The 23,117-nt window shown below is 44.9% G+C and overlaps 8 protein-coding genes across 8 annotated transcripts; 6 read left to right on the plus strand and 2 right to left on the minus strand.

Moving 5' to 3' along the window:
• The first annotated feature begins 308 nt into the window (after positions 1-308).
• F4822DRAFT_422956 (nucleotide-binding domain-containing protein) lies at positions 309-2,938 on the plus strand. Its single transcript, XM_051459927.1, has 9 exons — positions 309-331; positions 800-922; positions 981-1,025; positions 1,072-1,175; positions 1,225-1,774; positions 1,828-2,075; positions 2,130-2,345; positions 2,403-2,495; positions 2,560-2,938. Exons 2-9 carry the CDS (start codon positions 889-891, stop codon positions 2,716-2,718), a joined length of 1,449 nt encoding a protein of 482 aa, XP_051308656.1. The 5' UTR covers positions 309-331; positions 800-888; the 3' UTR covers positions 2,719-2,938.
• Positions 2,939-4,079: 1,141 nt separating this feature from the next.
• Positions 4,080-6,058, plus strand: F4822DRAFT_439223 (MFS general substrate transporter; the record flags this gene model as incomplete). The annotated part of the gene is made up of 6 exons (XM_051462609.1): positions 4,080-4,589; positions 4,652-4,771; positions 4,925-5,208; positions 5,261-5,492; positions 5,549-5,730; positions 5,797-6,058. The coding sequence occupies 6 exons, from the start codon at positions 4,080-4,082 to the stop codon at positions 6,056-6,058; spliced, it is 1,590 nt and encodes a 529-aa protein (XP_051308657.1).
• Positions 6,059-6,453: 395 nt separating this feature from the next.
• F4822DRAFT_439224 (uncharacterized protein) lies at positions 6,454-7,171 on the plus strand (the record flags this gene model as incomplete). Its single annotated transcript, XM_051462610.1, has 2 exons — positions 6,454-6,468; positions 6,860-7,171. 2 exons carry the CDS (start codon positions 6,454-6,456, stop codon positions 7,169-7,171), a joined length of 327 nt encoding a protein of 108 aa, XP_051308658.1.
• Positions 7,172-7,942: 771 nt separating this feature from the next.
• Positions 7,943-11,034, plus strand: F4822DRAFT_435265 (histidine phosphatase superfamily; the record flags this gene model as incomplete). Its single annotated transcript, XM_051462142.1, has 4 exons — positions 7,943-8,556; positions 9,264-9,567; positions 9,624-10,598; positions 10,732-11,034. The coding sequence occupies 4 exons, from the start codon at positions 7,943-7,945 to the stop codon at positions 11,032-11,034; spliced, it is 2,196 nt and encodes a 731-aa protein (XP_051308659.1).
• A 48-nt stretch (positions 11,035-11,082) lies between these two features.
• On the minus strand, positions 11,083-12,378 carry F4822DRAFT_435266 (protein prenylyltransferase; the record flags this gene model as incomplete). Its single annotated transcript, XM_051462143.1, has 2 exons — positions 11,083-12,294; positions 12,370-12,378. 2 exons carry the CDS (start codon positions 12,376-12,378, stop codon positions 11,083-11,085), a joined length of 1,221 nt encoding a protein of 406 aa, XP_051308660.1.
• A 739-nt stretch (positions 12,379-13,117) lies between these two features.
• On the plus strand, positions 13,118-15,064 carry F4822DRAFT_439228 (WD40 repeat-like protein; the record flags this gene model as incomplete). The annotated part of the gene is made up of 5 exons (XM_051462611.1): positions 13,118-13,691; positions 13,743-13,785; positions 13,834-14,245; positions 14,282-14,902; positions 14,981-15,064. The coding sequence occupies 5 exons, from the start codon at positions 13,118-13,120 to the stop codon at positions 15,062-15,064; spliced, it is 1,734 nt and encodes a 577-aa protein (XP_051308661.1).
• Positions 15,065-16,498: 1,434 nt separating this feature from the next.
• On the plus strand, positions 16,499-17,169 carry F4822DRAFT_439229 (microtubule-associated protein; the record flags this gene model as incomplete). Its single annotated transcript, XM_051462612.1, has 3 exons — positions 16,499-16,588; positions 16,826-17,043; positions 17,118-17,169. The coding sequence occupies 3 exons, from the start codon at positions 16,499-16,501 to the stop codon at positions 17,167-17,169; spliced, it is 360 nt and encodes a 119-aa protein (XP_051308662.1).
• A 1,491-nt stretch (positions 17,170-18,660) lies between these two features.
• Positions 18,661-21,142, minus strand: F4822DRAFT_100257 (uncharacterized protein). Its single transcript, XM_051452301.1, has 7 exons — positions 21,050-21,142; positions 20,332-20,954; positions 19,924-20,238; positions 19,554-19,871; positions 19,469-19,495; positions 19,097-19,370; positions 18,661-19,048 (listed from the first exon to the last, which is right to left on the minus strand). Exons 2-7 carry the CDS (start codon positions 20,911-20,913, stop codon positions 18,885-18,887), a joined length of 1,680 nt encoding a protein of 559 aa, XP_051308663.1. The 5' UTR covers positions 20,914-20,954; positions 21,050-21,142; the 3' UTR covers positions 18,661-18,884.
• Positions 21,143-23,117: the final 1,975 nt, after the last annotated feature.

Below are 23,117 nucleotides of genomic sequence, written 5' to 3' on the forward strand. Positions count from 1 at the left end.
TATTTAATATGAAGGAAGAAAGGATATTTATATGAACTATTAAAATCTCTTATATATTTAATCATTTTTTTTATAATTTTTTAATTATTAATTTAAGATTATTCTTTTAAATATAATAAAAAGACTTTAAGCTTTTTTAATAAACAGAACTTACTTAATTACCTAACTTATTATTAATATTATTATCTTTAAATTAATTAAATTTAATAACGACTATACCTCTTTAAGGCATAAGTTCGTCACATCCAGTAATGACTATACCTTTTTAAGGTATAAGTTCATTACATATAAATATATTTAATAAAAATTTTTTTTTATTTTTTATTAAAAATTTTATCATAAACTAAGAATCCTACACCCACTTTTAAAGGATGAGTGGGGCTTAATATAATTAATAATGGTATAACCTTAAATACTTAAATATGTTAATTAATAATACATTTAATATAAAAAACATATTTAATATAAAGAATATAAAGAATATATTTAACATATTTAATATAAAAAATAAAATAAAAAAATAACTATATAATTATAAAACATTTCTTATATATTTAATTATTTTTTTCATAACTTTTTAATTATTAATTTAAAATTATTCTTTTAAATATAATAAGAAAATTTTAAGCTTTTTTAACAAATAGAATTTACTTAATTACTTAACTTATTATTATTATTATTATCTTTAAATTAAGACATCCTAAATTAATCGATCCAGCAACGGCTATACCTCTTTGAGGCATAGGTTCGTCACATTTTTCTTAAAAAAGGATTAAAAAGAGCCTTTAAAAATAGGTTTAAAAAATGATATAATAACCTGAGAAATCTCAGGCATAAATCTTTCCCCCTTTTTTGTTTTTTATCTTCTCTTTTCTTATAGAACCTAAAATGTCATATTCTAAGTCAGTCATTATCGTAGGCGGTATGTAGTTTCTTACCTCTATCTCCTAAGCCTCTTAATTCCCTAACATCTTATTCAGCAGGTGTCTTTGGTCTCTCGCTCGCACTTGCTCTCCGTGCCCGTAGTAAGTCCTCTTCTCGTCCCTTAAAATAATTGCTAACTTCATGATGACTATGATGTCGTGGTTTTCGACCAGCATCCGTATGATAGATCGGCCTATCAGCCTGGGTATGATGACGTTGTCCAAGCTGCCTCCGTTGATCATAATAAAATAGTTAGTCGTTCTAATTTATTGTTTTTCATTTACCTGACATATCATCCAGTTCCGAGCGTCGTATGGGACAAAGGCCCACTACCAACGACTTGCCTTAGAGAGTCGACGAGAATGGATTTCCCTCAACGCAGCTAGTAGAGATTTGCAGAAGGACGGCGCTGACCTATTCGTAAACTGCGGCATGCTCCGAGTCCAACCGACCGATGAACTTGGAGCCCTCGAATTGGAAACGTTAAAAAATTTGGAGCGCGATGGGTTGAGAGACACACAGTTCATAAAAAGCGACTTGGAGGATCGACAGCGCGCTCGTAAGCTAGGGTGGCAATCCAAACTACTTGAATTCGACATTCCCGATGTATATCCCGCCAAGACCTTTGAAGCTGTCCTCGACTCGCTCGCTGGGTATACGAAATCCAGTGAGGCATGCGCCCATTATCAAAAGGTGGCCTCGATTCGAGGTGTTAAATTCCAATTTGGTCTAGAAGGGACTTTCGATTCGTTGGTCAAAGAACCTATCCCAGGGTCGGGCCGAATACGAGCTGTTGGTATAAGAACCAAGGATGGGGTTTTTCACAAGGCTGACGTGGTCGTCATTGCTGGTGAGCGAGTCCTTAGCTTCACTCATCTGAGAATCATATGCAAACTATTGTAGCCGGTTCCTTCTCGACGCAACTGTTCCCAGAGTTGTCTTATCACCTCGAATCGTCCGCCGGTAGTGTTGTTACCTTCAAGATCGATAAACATAACACTGTTTTGTGGAATAAATACTCTCCTGAACGATTCCCCGTTATGACATGGAAGAGCGCAACCCGTGGGAAAGATGGTAAAGATATCGGAAGCGTATATGTCTTTCCAAGAACCGAAGATGGTGTTATGAAAATTGGCTACCGTGGTATAAAGGTAACGAGCTCATTGATCCTTTTTATTTATACGAACTAAACCATGGCAATATAGTTCACGAATTTCCAGCCAGCCCCCAAGGGTACCCCTTTCACTCAACACGATCAGTGGTCCGTTCCTCTTCCACCCCTAGAGTCCCTATCTATACCACAGCCAGCTATAGACGCGATTAGAGCTTTTGTTTCCATCTTTCTCCCTGAATTTAGAGACGTTGCATTTCATTCGACCAAATTATGCTGGTACACGGATTCATTGGACAACTCATTTGTGGTAAGTTAACCGAGTTAGACTCTCCATGAACAATGCCTAGTTAACCATTATGCAAAGGTCGACTATGTGCCAACATACGCTGAAAATTCTGTCTTCGTCTGTGCAGGGGGTAGTGGCCATGGTGCTAAATTCCTACCTGTTTTAGGCGAGGTAATTCCCCTTAATAATCTGGTTTGATTAGTACTGGAATTAACATATTGACCCCATTGTACAGCACGCTGCGGATATACTCGAAAAGGGTGAAGAGAGTTCATCGTATATGCGTAAATTTTGGCGGTGGCGTGATAATATTCCTCGGGGCAATGGGCTCCAGGAAGGGCCAGATGGGCCCAGAAATATTGGGAGGGAAAGAATTCACACGTCGGATACTTAGTTCTACGCCTGTACGAATTCATCCGAGGTATCATAATGTATTTTGAACCAGTGTTGCGGTGCCATATATTGTTTACTTATAAGAAACGAAGTAATCTGTTAATTACGTCGGGTTAGTTAACTCAGAGACTAGCAACTGGTTCCGCCACCGTAGCCGACTAGTACAGCTTGTTATGGGGAAATAGTATTAATGTGTAGGAATAGATTAACTAATTCATCCATCCATCAAGATATTTGAAATATGCAACACGGATTCGCCGAACCCCTGAGGGTTAGACTGGCCCTCAAGGTTATCTGGGTGGGCCGTTCTGCTTGGCCGTGTCTTTTTAATTGAATCTTCGGCCATAGGTCCTGCGGCACAAGCCGCACTTGTAGGTAGATAAAATTTTAGTAAGGGTCTGAAAATCCATGAATAGGGGCTGTGGGGATCCTGATCGAGCTGAGAACCTTGGTGGCCGCCGCATATTACGGTAGTTCTCGGCTGTGTGGCGCAAGCGGTGAAGCAAGCTTCTTGTTCCCAACTATGTCCAACTATATCACACGCAGGGACAGAGAAGCTTCGCCAAGCAGATATCTGGGGGGTCGTGATTAAGAAGCTTCCTGTTCAAGTATCTCTCCGACCTACTCACCTGAACTACGAAATCTCTAATTCATACCAATGGATTGTATGGTTCACTTGTCGGTATCAAGGCAGTTCGCACGTAAGCCTCTCTTACTCGTGCCTTGGGTTGTCTATATTTAGTTTGTAAATAGTTCTGTGACGGAATCGCCAAGTAGCTAGGGCCACGCAATAGTTTCTCAACGAACCTCGGTTTGCTGTACGGAGCCGCTCTCACACTGTTTAACATTCTTGGCTTCAATCATCTTCATCTATGTAAGGCGTTCAAAATATATCTAATCGAAGGATTGTATCATTAATGGTTGAAATAGGCAACTTGCAAGTAGGCTCTACCGCTACTATGTAGTTTCAAAGTAGCCAATAATAACGTGTTATGCCCCCTACTGGGCATTTCTTATAGATTTGTTATTCGATTGTACCTAGATCGTGTCTACAGGTTGGTTTTTTTTTTTTTAGCCTCGGGTTCTAAATTCGGGTGTGGTCGAGGCCCAGTCCTACGGAAACTGTTTAGGCACCGCTCGCGAACCTTGATGTCTTGTGAACGGGTTGATAGTATATAAATTATGTGTTTACTCGTACTGCTTTACTTAAATTCGGCATCGACTCACGAGCTTTGCGGAAACTTCCTAATACGACACCATTGAGACAATTCGAACGCCGGTACCAGTGGTCGAGATTTAATAAATTCAATGTCGACAGAAATTCGTGATACCGAAAGTCCCATTCAGGGCACTCAAAACACCATGGAGGAAAAAGTCGACATCACTAGAAACGATAAGCAACCCGTAGAGGAGTTATCCCGGAGGCGAATCCTTGATCCGAATAACCTCAGGCATGTTGGGGTCGGTGATGTCGACGACACGTCCATTTTCTATAATCTGAATAAGGATAAAGCAGGGCCCTTAACCCCCGAGTTGGAAGGCAAAATAATTCGCAAAAACTTTTGGTGTCTTCTGAGCCAGACGTGGTGGATTGCCTTTCTTATCCATCTGGACAAGTCCACTCTTTCTCAGGCTAGTACCATGGGTCTTTTTGAGGATGTCAATATTACCAAGCAGCAGTACAACGATCTATTTGTTATGTTCTACGTTGGCTATCTGATTGCATTATGGCCAGGTGCCTGGCTATCGCAGAGGATTGGCCAAAAATACTTCATCACTGGCTCTCTTTTCCTATGGGCTTTCCTGTTGGGGATGCATCCGCTTGTCAAAACGGGTCAGCAGTTGATGGGCTTACGATTTGTGTTAGGGATGGTCAGTTTGAAGTCTTCCCTACCCTCGTCTAATGCATCACAGCGTTTGTTAACGTCAAACAGGCTGAGTCGCAGATTGTGCCCAGCACGACTGTCATTCACCAAGCATTTTTCCCTCCCAAAAAGAGCCCCTGGGTTCAGCTCCTATGGTGGGCGTCGGGTAGTTTCGCTAACGTTCTCCTTGTATGTATGAAGACATGTAATGCGGTTTTCTCACTTCTCTCCTACTCGCTACAACCCTCATCATTTCCGAATTCAAACAATTATCTTTATCTCGGTGTTGAGAAACAATAGAATACAGAGGATAGAAGGCTGACAAACATGTTATACCAACAGACCATGGTTGCCTATAAGCTTATCCTAGACGATGGGCACCTCATCGGCGGCATCTCCTCGTGGAAGTGGCTCCACATCATTTGTGTCGTCCTAACGTTTGTTGTATTCTTACCTCTTGTCATATTCTTGCCAAACTCTCCCATGGAAGCAAGGTGGCTTAGTACTGAGGAGAAGGTCCACACCATTACAATAATTCGCGACACCCACGCCGGTATCTCGAACACCTCATTCAAATGGTCTCAGGTACGCGAATGCTTGGTAGATCCTAAGAGTTGGCTATTCATGTGAGTATATGTGTAAGTTGCCACAATGGTTCTCTGTCCGCTAACCTTTCAGTTTTCATATGTTCTTCAATGAACTTCCGAATAATACATCTCAGCAGTTGCCACTAATCATCGTAGGATTCGGTTTCACGGCGGCTCAGAGCGCTCTTTTCAATATCGCAAAGCCTCTCATTGGAACTTTCTTCATTCTTGTGTCGGCTTGGTTGCTTTATAGCACAAATCTGGGGACCGGATATACTTGTGCTATTTCCTACATTCCCTGCTTTGTCGGCGGTATTATTGAGGTAGGTACAGGGGATATAAAGTCGATATGGATAATTGTAGACTGACAGTTCCTCAGCTTGTCTCACCATGGGAAAATAAGATTGCCCTTGTTGTTGGGACACAGATCTCCACGTTCAAACCCTCTTATCTCTTGGGTCTTTCTTGGGCGGGGACCACGACTACTGGATACACCAAAAAGCTTTTCCTGTTGGCATCATGTGTGGTTGCGGCGTCTGCAGCGAATATGATATCTCCCGAGTAAGTTATTTCTCCTCTTCCTCCATCCGATAAATATGAATACTTACATTCTCAACCCACAATTAGGTTCTGGCAACCACAATACAAACCGCGCTATACTTTGCCGTGGGCCTTCATGACAGCCTTCTGGTTCATCTCGCCGGGTATATGTCTCGTGATTCGGTTTTATCTTGAGCGCGAGAATAAACGCCGCCAAATGTTACTCGAGGGAAATGGTAGCGAGGACGAAAATGAGATGCTCGATGCCGGTAGCCAAACTATCATGATTAACAATGAAGACTTGGATCAAACAGATCGAGAAAACCTGAAGTTTATATATCCGCTATAGAATCGACGAATACTAAGTATATTCGTCTAAGGTAGAATGGCAGTATATATTTAGGCACCAGGGGCCAGTCAACTGTATCGTATGGAAGTATCTGAGCAATCCCTAACAATGTAAGCTAAAGACGAGCCGCTTTTTATAGAAACGTTGGGAGGTAGCAAACTTGAACTAAGCATCAGAATGTAAATGGCAACTGCAACATGTCGACATTACGACCTGTTGAAGCGGGCACTACTGTTTATGTTTGTTACAGGGCTGGTTAGGAAGTAGTAGCGACATCATTGCGCGCGAAAAGCTTTAAACGGGTCTCCATGGAAGGGGACTTGTGAAAAAATGAACCACTTGTATTACATAGGAAGGAGTACATGTAGTAATTCAACGCCGTGAGTAGTCATAGTATGCCCCTACCTAATGTATTGGGGGTTTGCTCTGAACGTGGGTAAAGAAAGAACAATGTCACCGTTTTTGTCTGCGGCAACTATAGCAACCTCGATACTACTGCCCAGTTAACCCGGGTTCTGTACGCAACTGCCCCGTGAGATATTGTTCAGGGAGATAGATAATAATATCTAACCAGACCAAAACAAAGCAATAGATCCCGATCTATTCGCAACACCTAAAAATACGCATCCAGGTCAACAACAACTTCGACCCTAAAAAAATCTCCCTTACGCAACAGCATCTTCCTAGCTACACCTTTACCTAGGAGCACGAATTCACTACCAAGACCTTTCACTTTTCCTTCGATTCATTGCCAGATCAGTCATCTAGCAAGCTACATTGAGCTGTACTCCTCCCTCCCAGAACGTACTCGCAACAATGGATCCCAACCTCGACGTTGTCAAGCGGAGTTTTCGCACAGATGTGCTGAAGAGGAAGGTCGTCAACACCTCTGCCAAAGAGCCTTGCTCGTGTGGTCTATATCAATACTACAGCCATAAATGTGGTTGTATTTATAAGAGTGTACACTTCAAGTGTGGCAAGACTACCTCGGAGAAGACAGGCGACCGAATTCTCTGCCCGTCCGGCCGAGGCCGAAAGATCAGGGTCAACAGTGCCATAGTCCCCTTCAACTGCGCGCAGTGCCGCAGAAACGGCAATCGATCAACGTACTAAGGTTCTACCGAATTCCTAGCAGCAACGGAATTATGAGGAGGATGAACATGGGCTTAGAGATCGAGTCATGGTTATAAGATAGATGCCCTCCTTTATCTTGTATCTCCAGCTTCGGATGATGACATGAAAAAAAAGGGGGGGAGGCGAAACATCTATCTACACAACATCAACACTGCGTTGTATCATAATCAAGAAACCCATATGATATGAAATTAGGCCTGAATAACATTATGTGAAAGTACACGCCGAAATAAAACGTAGTTGTAACCTATTTAACAAACTACCTGGGTTGTAATTCGAGTTACTAATCGACTTGTTTCGTATCGTTTTTCGCTGTGGGTACCTGATTTTGTGAGTGGGTTCAAGGTGAGGCGACGTCTGGAGGTGTACAGTACATGTTTGTTGATATTAAATGTAGGACGGGGGAGATGGGTGGGTTTTGAAAGAAAGGGGGATGTATGGGTCTCTTACCTTTTTAAAGTACCTAGGTAATGTATGAATGACGTAATTGCTAGATCTGAAGTGCTAAGTTGGAACCTTTTTATGTTACGGACCTTTTTTTCAACAATTTAATTTCTTGATTGGTCGATTCTTCCAACGTACTGCTTCGACATTTGCCTCATATCCTAGCGAGCACGATTTAGCATATCCATGAGATCGGTTTACTTGTTGCGAAAGTCGCCTATTAATACTCATTACTTTGCGACGGCTTCATTGTGCTTGCGACCCCCCACCCGCTCTTTATCTTATCGACGCAATCAACAATCCAGAATGTCACCTAAGACCCAAGAGCCCGTTATCAACAAAGTCTCCGAGTTGCCCATTGACCAGGCAAAATGGGTGACTCTCAAGAGAGTTGACTACGTCGACCAGGTCGGCAAGCAACGGACGTGGGAGGTAGCTACACGGAAGACGCGGGGTAAGGCTGGTGTCGATGCGGTGGCGATGGGGAATATTCTCCTACACCCGTCCCGCCCGGCTTCGACAATGCTTGTTATTCAGTATCGGCCACCGCTTGACTCATACACGGTTGAGTGGCCTGCTGGGCTCATCGACGCCGAGGAGACGGCTGAGCAGGCGGCGGTGCGCGAATTTAAGGAGGAGACCGGATACGATTGTCGCGTACTGAACATCAGCCCCATACAGGCAGCAGACCCAGGTATGAGTGACGCGAATATGCAGATGGCTATGGTCGAGGTGCAGCTGAAGGAAGATGATGAGGAGCCGGAGCAGCGATTAGAGGATGGAGAGCACATAGAACGCGTGGTTGTGCCCCTAAGCGAATTGTATGATCGGTTGGTTGAGTATTCTAAAGCTGAGCGAACTATCGTTGCGGCCAAGTTATTCCATTTTGCTGCTGGCATGCATTTCGCACAGACACAAAAGTATTTCTAATGGATGGTCGAGCATGTTCTTTGATGTTAAGAATAAATGAATATATTATTATTGAGTTTAAGCGTCCTAAGAGTAAATAAGTATGATGATATCATAATGGGATTATTGTCATCAATTCCAGGTCCCAATATACATAGTTTGGTGAGTAAATCTAATCTCCGGTGGTAAGGTACAGCGAGGGCGTCCAGGCACCCTTACAAGGCACCTAGGTACCTAGGTAGGTAGTACAATTATAATTCCAACCACTCAGCTGACCCCTTTCGAAAACGTGCGCCCAATTTAGGTATCATAATTTACCTAGGTATCTACCTGGGTACAACATTATTTAGCTTTCGCCATCTACATACAAGGGGAAAATCCTCAAATCAACAATTGATGTCTTAAACTACACCGAGCCGGAAGTACTAACACCACTAGCCCTTTTTTACCTCACAGATTTTAAGGGTATTGATATTATTTATCTATATCTAAATAGCCCCGAGCGAGATTTTAGAACCCATGTCGTGGCTTGATGAGCCTTAGCAGGTTCGTAACCACGTGGGAGGGAGAGTCAAGAGAATGTCACATTCACAGCTGATAAACAGGGACATACCTATATGTAATTGAATATGCCACCCCACCAGCAGCGAATATTCAATGTTACTTTGGGTTTGATATTCACTTGCAGCATTCTCCTTGCTTACTTTTTGTATTCTAGCTTCATACAAGCAGAGCCGATTGCTGCCATGCATTCATGGTCATGGCCCTCACTTCTCATGTCGTCCGGCATACCAGCGGTTTTTGCGCAGAGCATCGACTTGGGGTGGTATCCTCCAAGAAACACCTCCATTAATAACCTGACAGCCGTTCTCACGAGCCAAGGTGTATATGGTTTTATCTTTAATTCTTCGGAAACTCCAGATACTGAATATGGAACATACAATTGGTGCAATATGCCTCATGTTCGAAAATCAGAATATGTTAAACCGGCAACCGAGTACGAGCTGAAATATGTTGAAGTGGTTAGTATTCAACCCTTTGTTAGGTGATTTGGATGCAAGCGACTGAGCCTAGTTAGATCCAAAGACATCATAAGCGCACGCCCTATGCGAGCAACGCATTTCCGATCGAATCTTATAATTGGGACTGTGACGACGAAGGCCTATATTATTTTGGGCGCCCCTTCGGTAGCGGTAGCGGAAGTGGCGACGGCAATGGTAACGGTGGGAAACAACCCGCAGACGGCTTTTGGAAGGGATACATCTCCCCGGTAAATCCCTACACACCTTCTGGTTGGATCGGAACTTGCCAGTTTCCTCAAATCACTTCTGCTGGGCTGGACGACTCTTGGATCCACGGACAAGACCTTTATGAGGTTTACCACGACTTGCTTGGATTTTTACCTAGCAGAGACAAGGATTGGCGAGCCCAGGTAGCGTATCGCGTTACCCAAAACGTGATCACGAGCCAGGTTGCAGGCATGTTGATCAATGGCATGTGGAGGACAACCGAGTCTGTACCCCTCATGATCCAGGCTGCCGGAGTGGATAGTCTCGAGCCACAGTATAGTTGCAATGTAGGCAGTGACCTGTTCAACACCATCAAGTCCTCCTCCAACGTTGCCTGGCAAGATCATCTAGAGGCCGCTGCAAGTTTATTCAGCACGCTAGACAATATATCTGGCCTGTCTCCGAGTGATTCTGGCTTCCATGTCAGTTTTGATCACTATTTCGACAACCTTTCGGCGCGGCAATGCCACGCGAAACCATTGCCATGCAAATTAGAAAACGGTGTCAATTCAACGACATGTGTAGATCAGGTAACAGCCGACGCTGTGTATCGCATGGGGCAGTGGGAATATTCCCAGATATACCGCGATGCTCCTACTTCGCTCGCTGCATCTTCTACTTCCTATGGTGTTTGGATTGCCGAGCTCAGTGAACACCTGCGAAATGTGATCTCTAATAAGGAGGGGCCTATCTATTTTCACAATATTGCACATGATGGATCTTTGAGTCGACTGTTGGGTATATTACAAATCGACATTATGGTGGTGAGTGAACTGTGTTTACTTGAATCGCTAATTTTGAAGAGCCATACTCTCTCCCTCTACCCGTGAATTAGTATCTAATGGTTCTCATCTTCCAATTTTTAAAAGGCGGAATTGCTAACACGGGATTGCATAGTGGCCTGGGATGGGTAGTGAGGTGATATTTGAGATATACAAACACAACGGAAATACGACCGCATCTTCCGGCCCGGGTATAACGCGTCACGACAAGGCCAGTAAAACTCAAGCGAAGAGAAGAAGCGACGGTGAGTACTTCGTAAGGGTCTTATTTGGTGGTAAGCCGCTCAAGTCTTCAAGTCCTAGCCTTGGTATACTCGATATGGTGCCTGCAGAGACCTTACTCGTGTATTTCGATGGCTTGGTGGGTAAAAATGCTAGCTTAGTCGTTGGTAATTGTAACGGGACAATATCTGTGTAATAGTATATCGAGACTTAAGACTGGTGATTGGGAGCCTTGATTATTTTTTCAATGCTGATTCGTACTCAACTGCTTCTCTACGTCGTCCCATCTGCCTGCGCGCATTGGATCTAGTGTCCGGACTTTCGTCAACCACTCGGTGGGATCTTCGATCTGAGTGCTCCCATTTCCGAGACCCTTAAGCGCAATAGTATACTCGAGAAGAGCCTCGTAAATCCGTTTGGTGTCCCCATAGTCTTCTAGAAGATCTTTGATGTTATCTATTTCCTTCGCTATAAACGTTAACCTCTCATCGATTGCTAAGGCTGGCGCTATAGTAGGTTGGCTAGAATAGTTGACGATCTGCGATATTAGGTATTGATGGTAATACCAAAGACTTTGGTCCTCAGGGCCGACGTTAAGCGCTTCTAGGATGTTGCTAAGCTCTTCCTGCAGGAATTCTTTTCTCGCTATATGATCGGCACCGCGCTCTTCCAGTAGACGTAATAATAATTGACTTCGATTATGCCAGGCCGAGAAATTGGATAGGTCAGTACTGATCTTTCTAGTCGTGTAGGCGAATTCATCCTCAACCATGCTCCGCCCACCCAATGACGGAGACTCTAACGAAGCCACCACATATCTCCTGTAGCCCCATGCGTGGAAATTACGTTGATCTTTTGCCAACATCTTGGACGTCAGGGCGAGCTCGGCTTCCCAAAATTTGCGAGCATTTGTCGCAGGTAGTCGGATGTTGGCTTGTTCGAGTAGCCACCTACGATATTTCCAAACCCAATAACATTTGGGGAATTCGAGAAGGAGAGGAATGATAAATGCCATTTCTGACTGAAGGACACCGGCGTCGGCCTCGACGTCCTTTTCTCCTTTACCATCAAGTGAAGTACCACTCTGCCCAGTTGTCGGGGGGTCTCGGTCTCGCGGGGTCGCATCCGAGGATGAAGGTGATGAGTGATCTGAGGAGGGATTGGTAGTGTCGCTCTGAGAAATACTCGGTAACGCCCTCGAGAGCGAGGACCCATCCGACGGTGCGGAGAATAATCCAGAGATTAGACAGCGACGACGGACGTTCCATATTGTGTAGTATTCAGGATTCAGGCGAAGCAACTTGGAAGTAAGTTGGAAGAGGGTTGTGTCGTAGTTATTCGTTGAGACTTGGCCACGGATGGACTCCTCAAGCTCGCGATATTTCTTGATCTTATCTAGGTCTCGTTTACGATGCTCTTCGGTTCGGGCGGTTCGAGAGGTGCGAGCTGCTCCGTGCTATCTTGCTGCCCATTAGTTATATATACATTATCCAAAGGATTATTATTGTAAATATTAGCAAAATCATCTTACACTATCCATATTTGGAGGGAACGGAGAACCACGCCTGGGATTAGGCTATTTATTATTTAATGAGTAGTGCGAAATGATGGATTATATATTACATGTAAGTGGTTAGTTTATTTATTTGGACCTAAATGATGGTAGGAGAGAAGATGATGACGCGCAATTAAATCCATAAGATACATGGGCTAGCTTTAGTGAATAAATATCGTATAATCGCAAAATACGCAAGCCTTATGCAACAAGAGAGTTGAATTGCCGTACTGCACTTGCCCTCCGTATTGGACTTGTGTAGTAGCGACAATCGGTTACTTCCCTACCTAAGTATAAGAAAGAACGATGAATATTGCAAGTCTAAGTTTCCTTCGGGTGTTCTGTGTTAAATAATTATGATTTACCTAGGGTTTCATATATTTTTCAACGTTTATATACCTACATGGAAGTAGTCTTCTTGATTATTATGAATATATACCCCCTTACTTTACCATGTCCCTTCCCTTCCCTTTCCCTCTTCCGCTTCACCCTCCCTGTGCATCTTCTAAAGATAATTAAGTAGGAACATAAGCTATGAAGCAGCGTTCCTTGATACATATATAGTCTGGTAGGCACTTGTCTTCCTGCTCACAAAAGAACTGCAACTCCCACATCCCATCGTATGATCGATCTTATTAATTCCTATCATTTCTCTCTTTTCTTTTTACCTAGGTAGACGATGGCATAAATAGGTAGGTAGCTTTCATCCTTTCTTTAACTCAACATGCCTATTGCGTCACCCGACCGATTTGTACCCTTCTATATACCGCTCCAAGATCGGTTTCGAGCCACCAAGCAAGCCCACGAACTATCACCGTTAGAACGGCTACATCGTACAGATACTGCCGCTTCTGATGTCTTCTGTTTCACCCCAAAGCGTTCTACGCCTATCTCCGCCCGGCTAACTTCTCGGTCGGATGGAAATGATCGACGTGTCGGCACCGTCCTACGATTACATGGTTTAGAGCGCCGCCAGATCAGTAACGGCGCCGTTTGGTCCGTTGGTGGCCTGGTCCCCGGTGGTATTGACGACGGTCGTGGTCGTCGCGTAAGCTCTGGCACAAATGCTCGCCTATACACCACTTCGTTTTCGAACACAAGGCCGAAATCTGAAGAAGAACAAGATAAACATGAAGGAAGGTTAGCTCTAGCGCTCAAAATAGATCGTGTCCAGCGGATGCTAGAGTTCGATGGATATTCTACATTTCCTCGCTGCAAGTATAAAGGCAAGCCATTTCTACGAGAATCCGGGACCACATGGACTGGAAGCGAATGGAGCAATGACCAACATGTGCCGAGTACGACCCCCTCCCCTTCTTAATGACTGAGTGAGACTAACGCAGATATAGAGATAGTAAAAGAAGAGCGATGCCTTCCTAATGCTCCATTTAAGTGCGTAGGTTCTTCGTATATGTAACCTCTGTTGTTGACCATTGCCAGAGTCTTAGATGCACCAGGTCTCCGAGATGACTTCTATTGCTCCATCATGGCATATTCTCGAACATGCAATACTTTGGCTGTCGGATTAGGCAACCTCCTTTATGGGTGGTCGGAATCCTCAGGCGTCACGCTTCTAAATGCTGGGCTCAAGGATGGATCGTGGTTAACCTCGGTGGCTTTCTCGTCTGACCAAGGTGGCAAGTCAATACTAGCCTTTGGTCGCTCAAGCGGCTTGCTTTCCCTAGTATCGCTCTTCGATAGCCTGCTCCCTCGCTTCGAAGCCTACCACCCCTCACCGATAGCATGCCTTGCCTGGCGCCCCATCACGACCCAACGGCCCTCTTGCAGCCGACGTAACCCCGGCGTCATTGTAAAGACGGAAGACCTTCTCGTTGGCGACGACATGGGTGATGTATACTATTATTCGGTTGAGTGGCCCGAGCCCTAGGAGGTGGCTCGAGAGAATTGGCGCGGCGCTATGACTTTACTCGTACGCATCAAAGTTCACTCACAACAGATATGTGGCCTCGCATGGTCCCCCGACGGTGAGCAGTTCGCCACGGGAGGTAATGATAATCTATGCTGTCTCTTCAACATAGACGGCGTCGCAGACGTAAGACCCTGCGGAAACGTGGGTCTCTTCGAGTCATCAGCCGTCAATCCTCCTGGCAACGGAGGACCGTATACAGTAAATCCAATAGATGGCGTGTCATACTCTCCTATTCAAGTCGGATTCGACTGCCCTAATCCACTACCGGCCTTGAAGGATTTACCAGCTGGTTCGGAGAAGCATCGGTGGCGCCACGGAGCAGCCGTCAAAGCGATTGCGTTTTGTCCATGGCGACAAGGTTTAATTGCCACTGGTGGAGGATCCAATGATAAATGTATACATTTCTTTCACACGAATTCAGGGGCGGCGCTCGCTACGATATCGGTCGCGGCACAGGTTACATCCCTTATATGGAGCACGACTCGACGGGAGATCGCAGCGACTTTTGGGTATGCACAGCCTGATCACCCGTACCGTATCGCCGTATTCAGCTGGCCAGACTGCCGGCAAGTGGCGGCCGTGCCGTAGGAGGGCGAACACCGTGCATTGTATGCTATCGCATACCCCAGGGGACCGAATGATACGTACCGTACAAAGGAAAGATTGAGAAGTCGGACGGCCGAGGAGGGGTGTATTATCGTGGCTAGCAGTGATGAGAGTGTCAAGTTTCACGAAGTCTAGGTAGCAAGCCGCAAAGCGACGAACCTCGGCAGTGGTGTCTTAGCTGGGAGCGACATCTTGGAGATGGGAGAGGGTATCGACAAGGAGGGTGACGTGATTCGTTGACGAGGGAAAAGAAAGAAATGGGAGAAGGGCCATTACTAAAAGCATAGAATTGTTTGGTAGTGGATTAGACAAGCAGGTAGGTCATATCGAAATAAAGTAGAATAACTCATATTTCCTTCTGATTACCAACTATAGAAAAGAGGCAGTAGAATCTCGAGGTAAAGATATTAGATCCATTATAGGGTGTATCAGCTATGTAACTCTAATAGTAGAATATTTCCTTCACGGTCTGGAATGTATAGTACTTACCTACCCAGGTGAACGGTACTTGAATATCTGAGATGTATAACAGATAACAAACAAACAAAACAATGTTTTCTTTTCTTTTCATTTCGACTTTATTCTATTATTCTTTGTCAATCGTCAATTAACGATATATTCTCCGACCGGTAATTCCGTATACTTGATGTAGAGGTAGAGGTCAAGTGATAGGGCTTGGGCTTTATGACAAAATGACGGAAAATGTTCGAGGGTTAGTAATTCCTTTAGCCTTTTATTTCAAGTAAACTACTACTAATTTGGAAGCTTTGGCTTGTTCTATAACGGGGGCGTTGCTTTATAAGCTTTGAAGTAGATGCAAATGCATTAGTCCATTTTCGGTTCGGTCACGTTCCTATACTCCAGTCATTCACCGGTCTCTGATATGAGGCAGTTGCAGGATAACATGTATGTACATAGCCTCCCCGCCTTGACCCATGTACGTTTCCATGGATGTATTTTAAATTGCTAAGGCAGATATGTATATATGTACCTCTCGTAGGTAGATACTTCCACTACCCGCTATCTAAGTTTAACGTAGTGGGTATATGTAGGTACAACTGCCTTAGATTAGGTACAAACGCGTGTGTACCTAAGCTTATCGGTGACCATATCAGCGGCTTCCGTCAGTGTGCAAGTCCAGTCATTTGTCTGATCCGATTTGGGTCATCAAAGCCAAATCACCTGCGCACTTACGAAGGTTGCCTTGAATTAATATACTGCTACATGTACCTAAGGTAGGTACATTCAAGTATTAGTTGCCTTCCTACTGCCTACTGCCTACTCCCCCTACTCCCCCTACTCCCCTCTACTTCCCTCCACCCCCCCACGTAATAATTCAACCCGTGCCCTTCAACCTAAACCTCAACCAACCTTGCCAGACCAAAACCAAACCAAACCATCCGTCATCATCATCACCATCTCCTTCTCCCGCATCGTTCATCTTCTCAACTTTCTTCTTCATACCAGACTCTTTTTCTTTACTTGATTAACTTTGATAAATTGTCCCACATCGTATATCGGTTTACTCTTTTTAATTAATACCAACAACCGTTATTAGATACCGTCAAGATGCGATCCAAGTTTAAGGACGAGCACCCTTTTGAGAAGCGCAAGGCCGAAGCCGAGCGCATCCGTCAAAAATACGCCGACCGCATTCCAGTATGTATTTCTTCACTCATACATTCATCTATCTCGCTCTGTTTATATGTCTATGAAGCTTTGTATCATTTTGTCCGCTTCAAAATTAATCTTCTACGTCTAACTATCGTGGTCACCGCTGTTATTGTCAATCTGCCATGCCCCAACCCCTCACACCCTAATCATTTCGCCATTTCACCGCTTCGCATACCCCTCCAATCCTGGGAATTCGTTTTCTAACCTCTTATTGCAAATTAGGTCATCTGTGAAAAGGTTGAGAAATCCGATATTGCGACCATCGACAAGAAGAAGTACCTGGTACCGGCAGACCTTACCGTGGGCCAGTTCGTCTACGTAATTCGAAAGCGCATCAAGTTGTCCCCGGAGAAAGCCATCTTCATTTTCGTTGATGAAGTCCTCCCTCCTACTGCTGCTCTTATGAGCAGCATCTACGAGGAGCACAAAGACGAAGATGGGTACGTTTCCCTCCGTTTAGCTGAACCCTGTATTGCATTCGCCGTAGTCGCGATCTAACAGTCTACTCCTATAGGTTCCTCTACATAACCTACTCGGGCGAGAACACGTTCGGTGATGCTGCTTAACCTCTGGTCTTTCCCGAATTTCCCTTCTACGGCGTTATGGTTTTACTCGAGGGCTGGACGACAACGATGTGATTACTAGTGGCGATGAGTTATGGATAGGGCAGGCATAATCATGACAGAAGGTTGATAAGGAGTCGCGTCTCCCTGCTATGGTCATGCCACGGTCCTAAAGCTGTATTTGACGTTAGACGCATTTCTTCAGCTTCGTATTATCAATATCAGTGTGGCTTCTGCCTACTAGCCCGTCTTTGTGTGCAAACCCTTGTACAAATTGTCTAGATTATCTTGTTGCTCTAGGATCTAGCATACAAGAAGAGCCACCATCCATCGTTCGCCCCTCCAGTCGCCCTTTTAATTTGTAAGGGAAATCATCATGTGGAAATTCCGAGTCCCCTACTCAAATCTGCAAGTGTTTTTGTAACTGCTTCGGTGCCATCTATATCTATGTGGGTCGATATATGTAGCAAGTTGCTCAAAATGGAACAGGCATGTGTGATATTTGGTCGTAGTACGTATCTACGAGTCACAATAACTAAAAGAGTTATTCTTCTCCGTCAAGGAACATTTAATAGAATGCTATGTTGTGATTGTTAACATTCTCTAATTGTTCCTTTTCTTATAGAGCTTGACTATGGTTTCGTATCTAGTAGAGTGTTGGAAAAGGAATCTCAGAACGAATGCCGCAGACGAAACAGCATATATGGATACTTTATAGCGTATCGAATTTATGTTGAGAAGCGGATAACCCGGACGTTATATGGGGTTCTGGAGTCACTATTGTCATACGTTAATATTAGCTAAATCAGGTACATATTTACATATATTTGGTCGAACCTGTACGCCTCACGAATCACAACCACCTTGAGAATACCGACGGTGCAACAATAATTATAATTCATAACCGCTTTTCTATATTATGAGAGATGCTACAGCCCCGGTTTATAGTTGGATGTGAGGTTACTATGGTTATCTACCTAAATATCCAGCTACGTATCAGGGGTTTTTGAAGAAATCGGTGGTAAAATAAATTTCATGTCACTTGAGTGAATATGCTCAAACATCAAATTTGTTCTTGCAATAATCTTTTCTTGTCCACCTACTCAAATAAATGAAGCTCTTGGCTGGCGTTGCTTTACTGATGCCTCTTCCCCCAATTCTACTTGTACCGATAGTATTTTTGCTAAACAATGAAAAAACAATAACAACAATAGGGGTAGTAGGTTTCGCACTGATCACAATGCAAAGGCAAGGAAGGGAAAAGAAGTAATATCGTACAAGGGGTGATTTACTCTTAGTAATCACCGGAATCAACCACAATTCCTTTAACACAATTGCATCCACGTATAAAACCGTCCATCGAGACTCAAAGCAGAAGGAATAACCGTCAACCAACGCCGATTTTTCTTGCCCACTCCATAAAGAGTAGACGAGTCAAATGAAATGTTAAAATAATTAGTACGGCGCTGTCACAAAAACATCAGTCATAGGTGGGAATCGCTGAAGGCCTCCGAACCTCCCCAAGTCCCAAAAATGCAAATCCTGAACGTCCAGCCGATGTAATAGTGCGTATGAAACAGCCGAGCCAAGATCGAACAACAGTACAGAGTTCCGTAGCCAGAAGAGACGCCGGTATGCTTGTTTTGAATTTTGTTTTCTCTCCCCTTTCTCTTTTTCCTTTTTCGATTTGAAAATATGGTCCCTTGGGACGTTAGGCATCATGCTGGATTTGTCTTTACGCGCTTTTGCATTCTAGGCGTAGGTGGCTTCTTGTTAGCCATTCCAACACCATTAACTTGAGCACCCCCGATACTCACGGGCGTCGGTGCGCCGCTTTCATCTTCGGTTTTGACTGTCGATGGCCGCCTTCGCTTGTTGCTTGCTGGACTGGTATTAGCGCTTGGCCCGCTTGAACTCGTACCCTGCTGACTTTGCTGTAATTGCATGCCTGGCGCTTGCATATGTCCTTGAGCGGGGCTGCCTATATGAGGTGAATTGGGCAGTTGCAGATGCGTAGCTGCTGGTGAAGCGCCCATGGGGAATTGGCCGAAGCTAGGGGTTCGCGGATTCGGTGGGCCGTTGACCTGGGGTTGGCCGTTTATTATCGGTTGTTGCGGAACATTGGTAATATTCTGATTAACATATTGCTCCAGAGCGACATAAGGGGAGCGGCCGGGATGAGTGTGGTAGAAATTGAATAGCGGCTAAATAGATCGATAGGTTAGTCGTCATATTTGAGTTGAGAATCCTTTCTTTTTCTTTTGAAGGAGATGTAACAAGAATATCGAATTCTTCGACTTACATTCATCTGCCCAACGACTTCGATAATCTAAAGCGCATCATTAGTTCCATAGTACATTTTAAAACATCGAGATGAGAATTCGTACCTCGAGAAATTGGAACACTGCTTCTGTGATGCCTATGTTTTGTTTGACGGCCGACTGGGGTAAATCAATATCAGGAGGTGGGTTTGGCGGCGATTTCATTGACTTTGCTTTGCCCTTTTTGCTCATTTCCGGGGACAGCCGCGCGTCCCCTTGACCATTCACCTTCAACCACTCCTTAACCCAATTGTGTGCTGGCTTGGCCGCTTCGATCACCATCTTTCGAGAGTGATACTCTTCGTGACCTTGGGTAATGAATTCCAATAGCTCAAGTTTTTGTTCGCTGTCGAACTGCGCTCTTAAAGTTCCTGTAGCTACGACCTGGTCATGGCTGTCAGTTTTACTTTTGTGCGACCGGGGCAGAATAACTTACATGGGAGTTATCGAACCAATAGGTTAGATTTGCCTTTTGGTTCTCGATGAAGTGGCAACCGTTTGGCAGTGGTCTGTCAGTAATGCCCTTCTCGAAGGTCAAATTAATTCTCCTAACTCCGCTTTCGAAATGTGTGTGAAAATATCGTGCTAGAGCGGGTTGTGTTATCTCGTGATGCTTGTCGACGTGCTCCTCGCTCGCTATATTGGTATCGATATAAAATAGAGAGATTCTGAAAACTCCCCTTGGCGAGAAAAATTGCGCTACAAAATTATTCCAGTATGTCAAATCGTCCCTCATTCTCAATCCCTGGGCCTTGGCGCAGCTCGTTAGTAATTGCCTCCAATTCACTCGAGGAGAAATAGGAGGGTCTGGAGCACGAATGAGCAAGATGGAATTGGTACTAACTGGGTATCCGCTTAGATGTTCACCAAACTGAAGGAGTTTTAGTAGGCAATGGCCCTTCATGCCATCGTTCTTTTGTTGCTGTTGCTGCTGTAGCAATTGCTGCTGTATGTTATTCGTGAGCTGGAGATGTTGACCTGCCTGAATTGTCGGCGCAGTAGGTTGTTGAGGTGGATTTTGCGGACCATTGGGAGGCTGCGGTTGATTTTGCGGCGGTTGCGGTTGATTTCCTGTTGTAGGATTTGGTCCTTGGTTTTGCGTTTGGTTCGGCTGCGCAACAGCTGGCGTCGGGGCTCTTTGAGGACCTTGAGTATTCGGTTGTGGTTGCGGGCCTGGTTGCGGGCCGGGTTGTTGCTGCTGTTGTTGCTGCTGCTGCTGCTGCTGTTGCTGCCCTGGTTGTGGCGGTTGTGGTTGTTGGCCTTGTTGCTGAGGCTGTCCCTGAGGCTGAGGTTGGGGTTGTGGTCCTTGACCTTGAGGGCCTTGAGGGACCGGATGCGCCATCGACTGTGCTAACTGAGCCTGCTGGAGTTGGATTTGTTGAGGGTTCATATGAGCGGGGTGACCGGGTTGGTTGCCCTGGTGCATTTGGTTGTTAGCTTGCTGCTGAGCTTGCTGCTGTTGTATTGCTAAGTGCTGTGTAAGAAGCTGTGAGTAAAAAAGTAGGGTCAGCGTGGGAGTAAAGAAAATGGGTGATCTGCTATGCGTGGAAGAATATTGTTACCTGTGCTTGTTGTGGGGTTTGGTGCTGTCCTTGCTGAGCACCAAGATGCGGCTGGAGATGTTGGGGTATGCCGACTCGTTGCATATTGGCATTATTCCTCATGGCTTGATATTGGGCTACGCTCATCCCCTGCATGTTCATAGGTATGTTCTGGTATATCTGTTGCTGTAGCATCGCTTGCCTCTGCTGCTGAAGTAATCTTTGTTGTTGCTGCATCTGGGCCATTACATGAGGATTTTGGGCCACTAAAAGGGTACACGTGTTAGCAATACTTGAATATATATCCAACGTTTTGATTCTTAGAGGATAGGATAGAGTAAGAAGGGGGAAAATGGAGAAACGATAATCAACGAGGGAGGCTAGGAGAATTTTAGCTGAACTGACTTGCGAACTGTTGTTGCTGAAACATTTGTTGCTGCTGAGGATTCAGGTGCTGCAGTGCGTGAGCATTAGGGCCGGCGGCACCAGGAGGCATGCCTCCCATCATAGCCGCAGGATTGACCTGCCCACCGGGGCCGGATACCGACATTTGAGCGGCCATTTGGGGCGGCATTCCTGGTTGAGCCCCCGGTTGGCTTGGGTTATGTGCCATGCCCGGAGCACCCATGGGATGGCTCGGGTGGACACCAGGATGTTGCTGCATGCCTGGATGAAAACCACCCGGTCCTATACTTGCCATCATTTCTACTAGTGTCGATTATCCACGCCGTGGATATCGACGTCAAACTAATGATTCCTGTTTCTCATACGCTTTTCTTCCGTTTAAGCCTGGCCGCTGCGAGTTTTGATGTGATGCGATCGATCGATCGACTCGTCCGGTCAAATGTCTCTTTTTTTTTTTTTGGCAGCACCGTCTCTTGTGATTATTCCCTTTTATTTCCTTTGTCTTTCTCTTTTCTCCGCGAAGGCCGAATCTTATAAGCAGCTTCTCCTTTCCTTGGTAATAATGTGGATATGTTAATACGGCGATTTGATGTAATGCGATCGTCGATTGGGGAACGTATATCGTGTCTGGGTTTCTGATGGTGTCGCGGTGACGATTAAAAGACTTGTTTCTAAGGAGCGGCGAAATTGGAGGTCGACAATCGTTGGAGGCATATAGCGTGTAATTTTTAATGATAGAGAAGTGAGAGTGATAAAAATATGGAGAAGGCTGAAAATGCGACTTCCGATTAACTATTGGTTTTTTTTCTTCTTCCTGACTCTTAGCGACGCGGCAGGATAGAGTTCGGTCGGTTGCGCGCCACACGCAGGCACAGAACCTTTTTTGGCTGTTGTAGCTCTCTGATTAATAAGTTTCGCGGGATGCGCTACCCTAGATCCTGGATTTTACACCAGATCGATCAACTCCCATCAATACGCCGTCGGTCGGAACAATTGACCAAGTCGAGTTACGTCGCTGTCGCTGACTGTCGTTGTCGCGCGTGGACAGACAGGGTGAAGCGGAGAGACGGACGAACGTGCACGATGCGATGCGGCAAAGGGGGTCCTGAAGCCAAGTGGGTGCAAGCTGTTGGCGTCGCGGGATTCGCTTCAGGTACCCTAGGTACAGTGTATATTGCACTTCCTATACGGTACGATACTGTACTAGTCCTGCTCAGGTAAGGATATGTCGCTGCGTATCGTTATGCGTAGCGTGCGAGCGCGTATGTAGATATGTATACAAGATTGGTAGATGTATGTATGTAGTAGCTTATTTAAATAAATCCGATATATGAGAAAAGATAGGTAGGATTAGTTGGTTAGTTATGTAAACTATTTCTTTTGTACTAGGTCGATCATGAGTGACGACGTCGGGCGATCATTTTTGATGGAGTTGTTAAGCGGATGGTGTGTGCAATGATGCAGACGGCGGGTAGCAGGCTAATAAAAGAGGGCGATGGAAGAAACGAAAGGAAAAAAATAAAAATAAAAAAATTAAGCAACTAATGAGGTAGACGATAGGGCGAGTGTTACTGTTTGAGGACAAACGCACGCTCGGCTGGGCTGAGCAGCACGGATAAGGCGAAATGTAAGAAGGAATATGAATAAAAAAAATAAAGCTGCTGGTTATTCTCCGCGCCTATGG

Source organism: Hypoxylon trugodes (genome assembly GCF_022578975.1).
Source record: "Hypoxylon trugodes strain CBS 135444 unplaced genomic scaffold F4822scaffold_13, whole genome shotgun sequence".
NCBI lineage: Eukaryota > Fungi > Ascomycota > Sordariomycetes > Xylariales > Hypoxylaceae > Hypoxylon > Hypoxylon trugodes.

Excerpts from the sequence above, each read along its gene's own strand:
- F4822DRAFT_422956 (XM_051459927.1), top strand. The coding sequence starts at position 889 with ATGTCATATTCTAAGTCAGTCATTATCGTAGGCG. Across the intron at positions 1,026-1,071 it reads ACTTGCTCTCCGTGCCCGTA|ACTATGATGTCGTGGTTTTC; the intron begins GTAAGTCCTCTT and ends AACTTCATGATG. Across the intron at positions 2,346-2,402 it reads CATTGGACAACTCATTTGTG|GTCGACTATGTGCCAACATA; the intron begins GTAAGTTAACCG and ends CATTATGCAAAG.
- F4822DRAFT_100257 (XM_051452301.1), bottom strand. The coding sequence starts at position 20,913 with ATGCACCAGGGCAACCAACCCGGTCACCCCGCTCATATGAACCCTCAA. Across the intron at positions 19,496-19,553 it reads CAGTGTTCCAATTTCTCGAG|ATTATCGAAGTCGTTGGGCA; the intron begins GTACGAATTCTC and ends GATGCGCTTTAG. Across the intron at positions 19,371-19,468 it reads AAGTCGTTGGGCAGATGAAT|CCGCTATTCAATTTCTACCA; the intron begins GTAAGTCGAAGA and ends CGATCTATTTAG.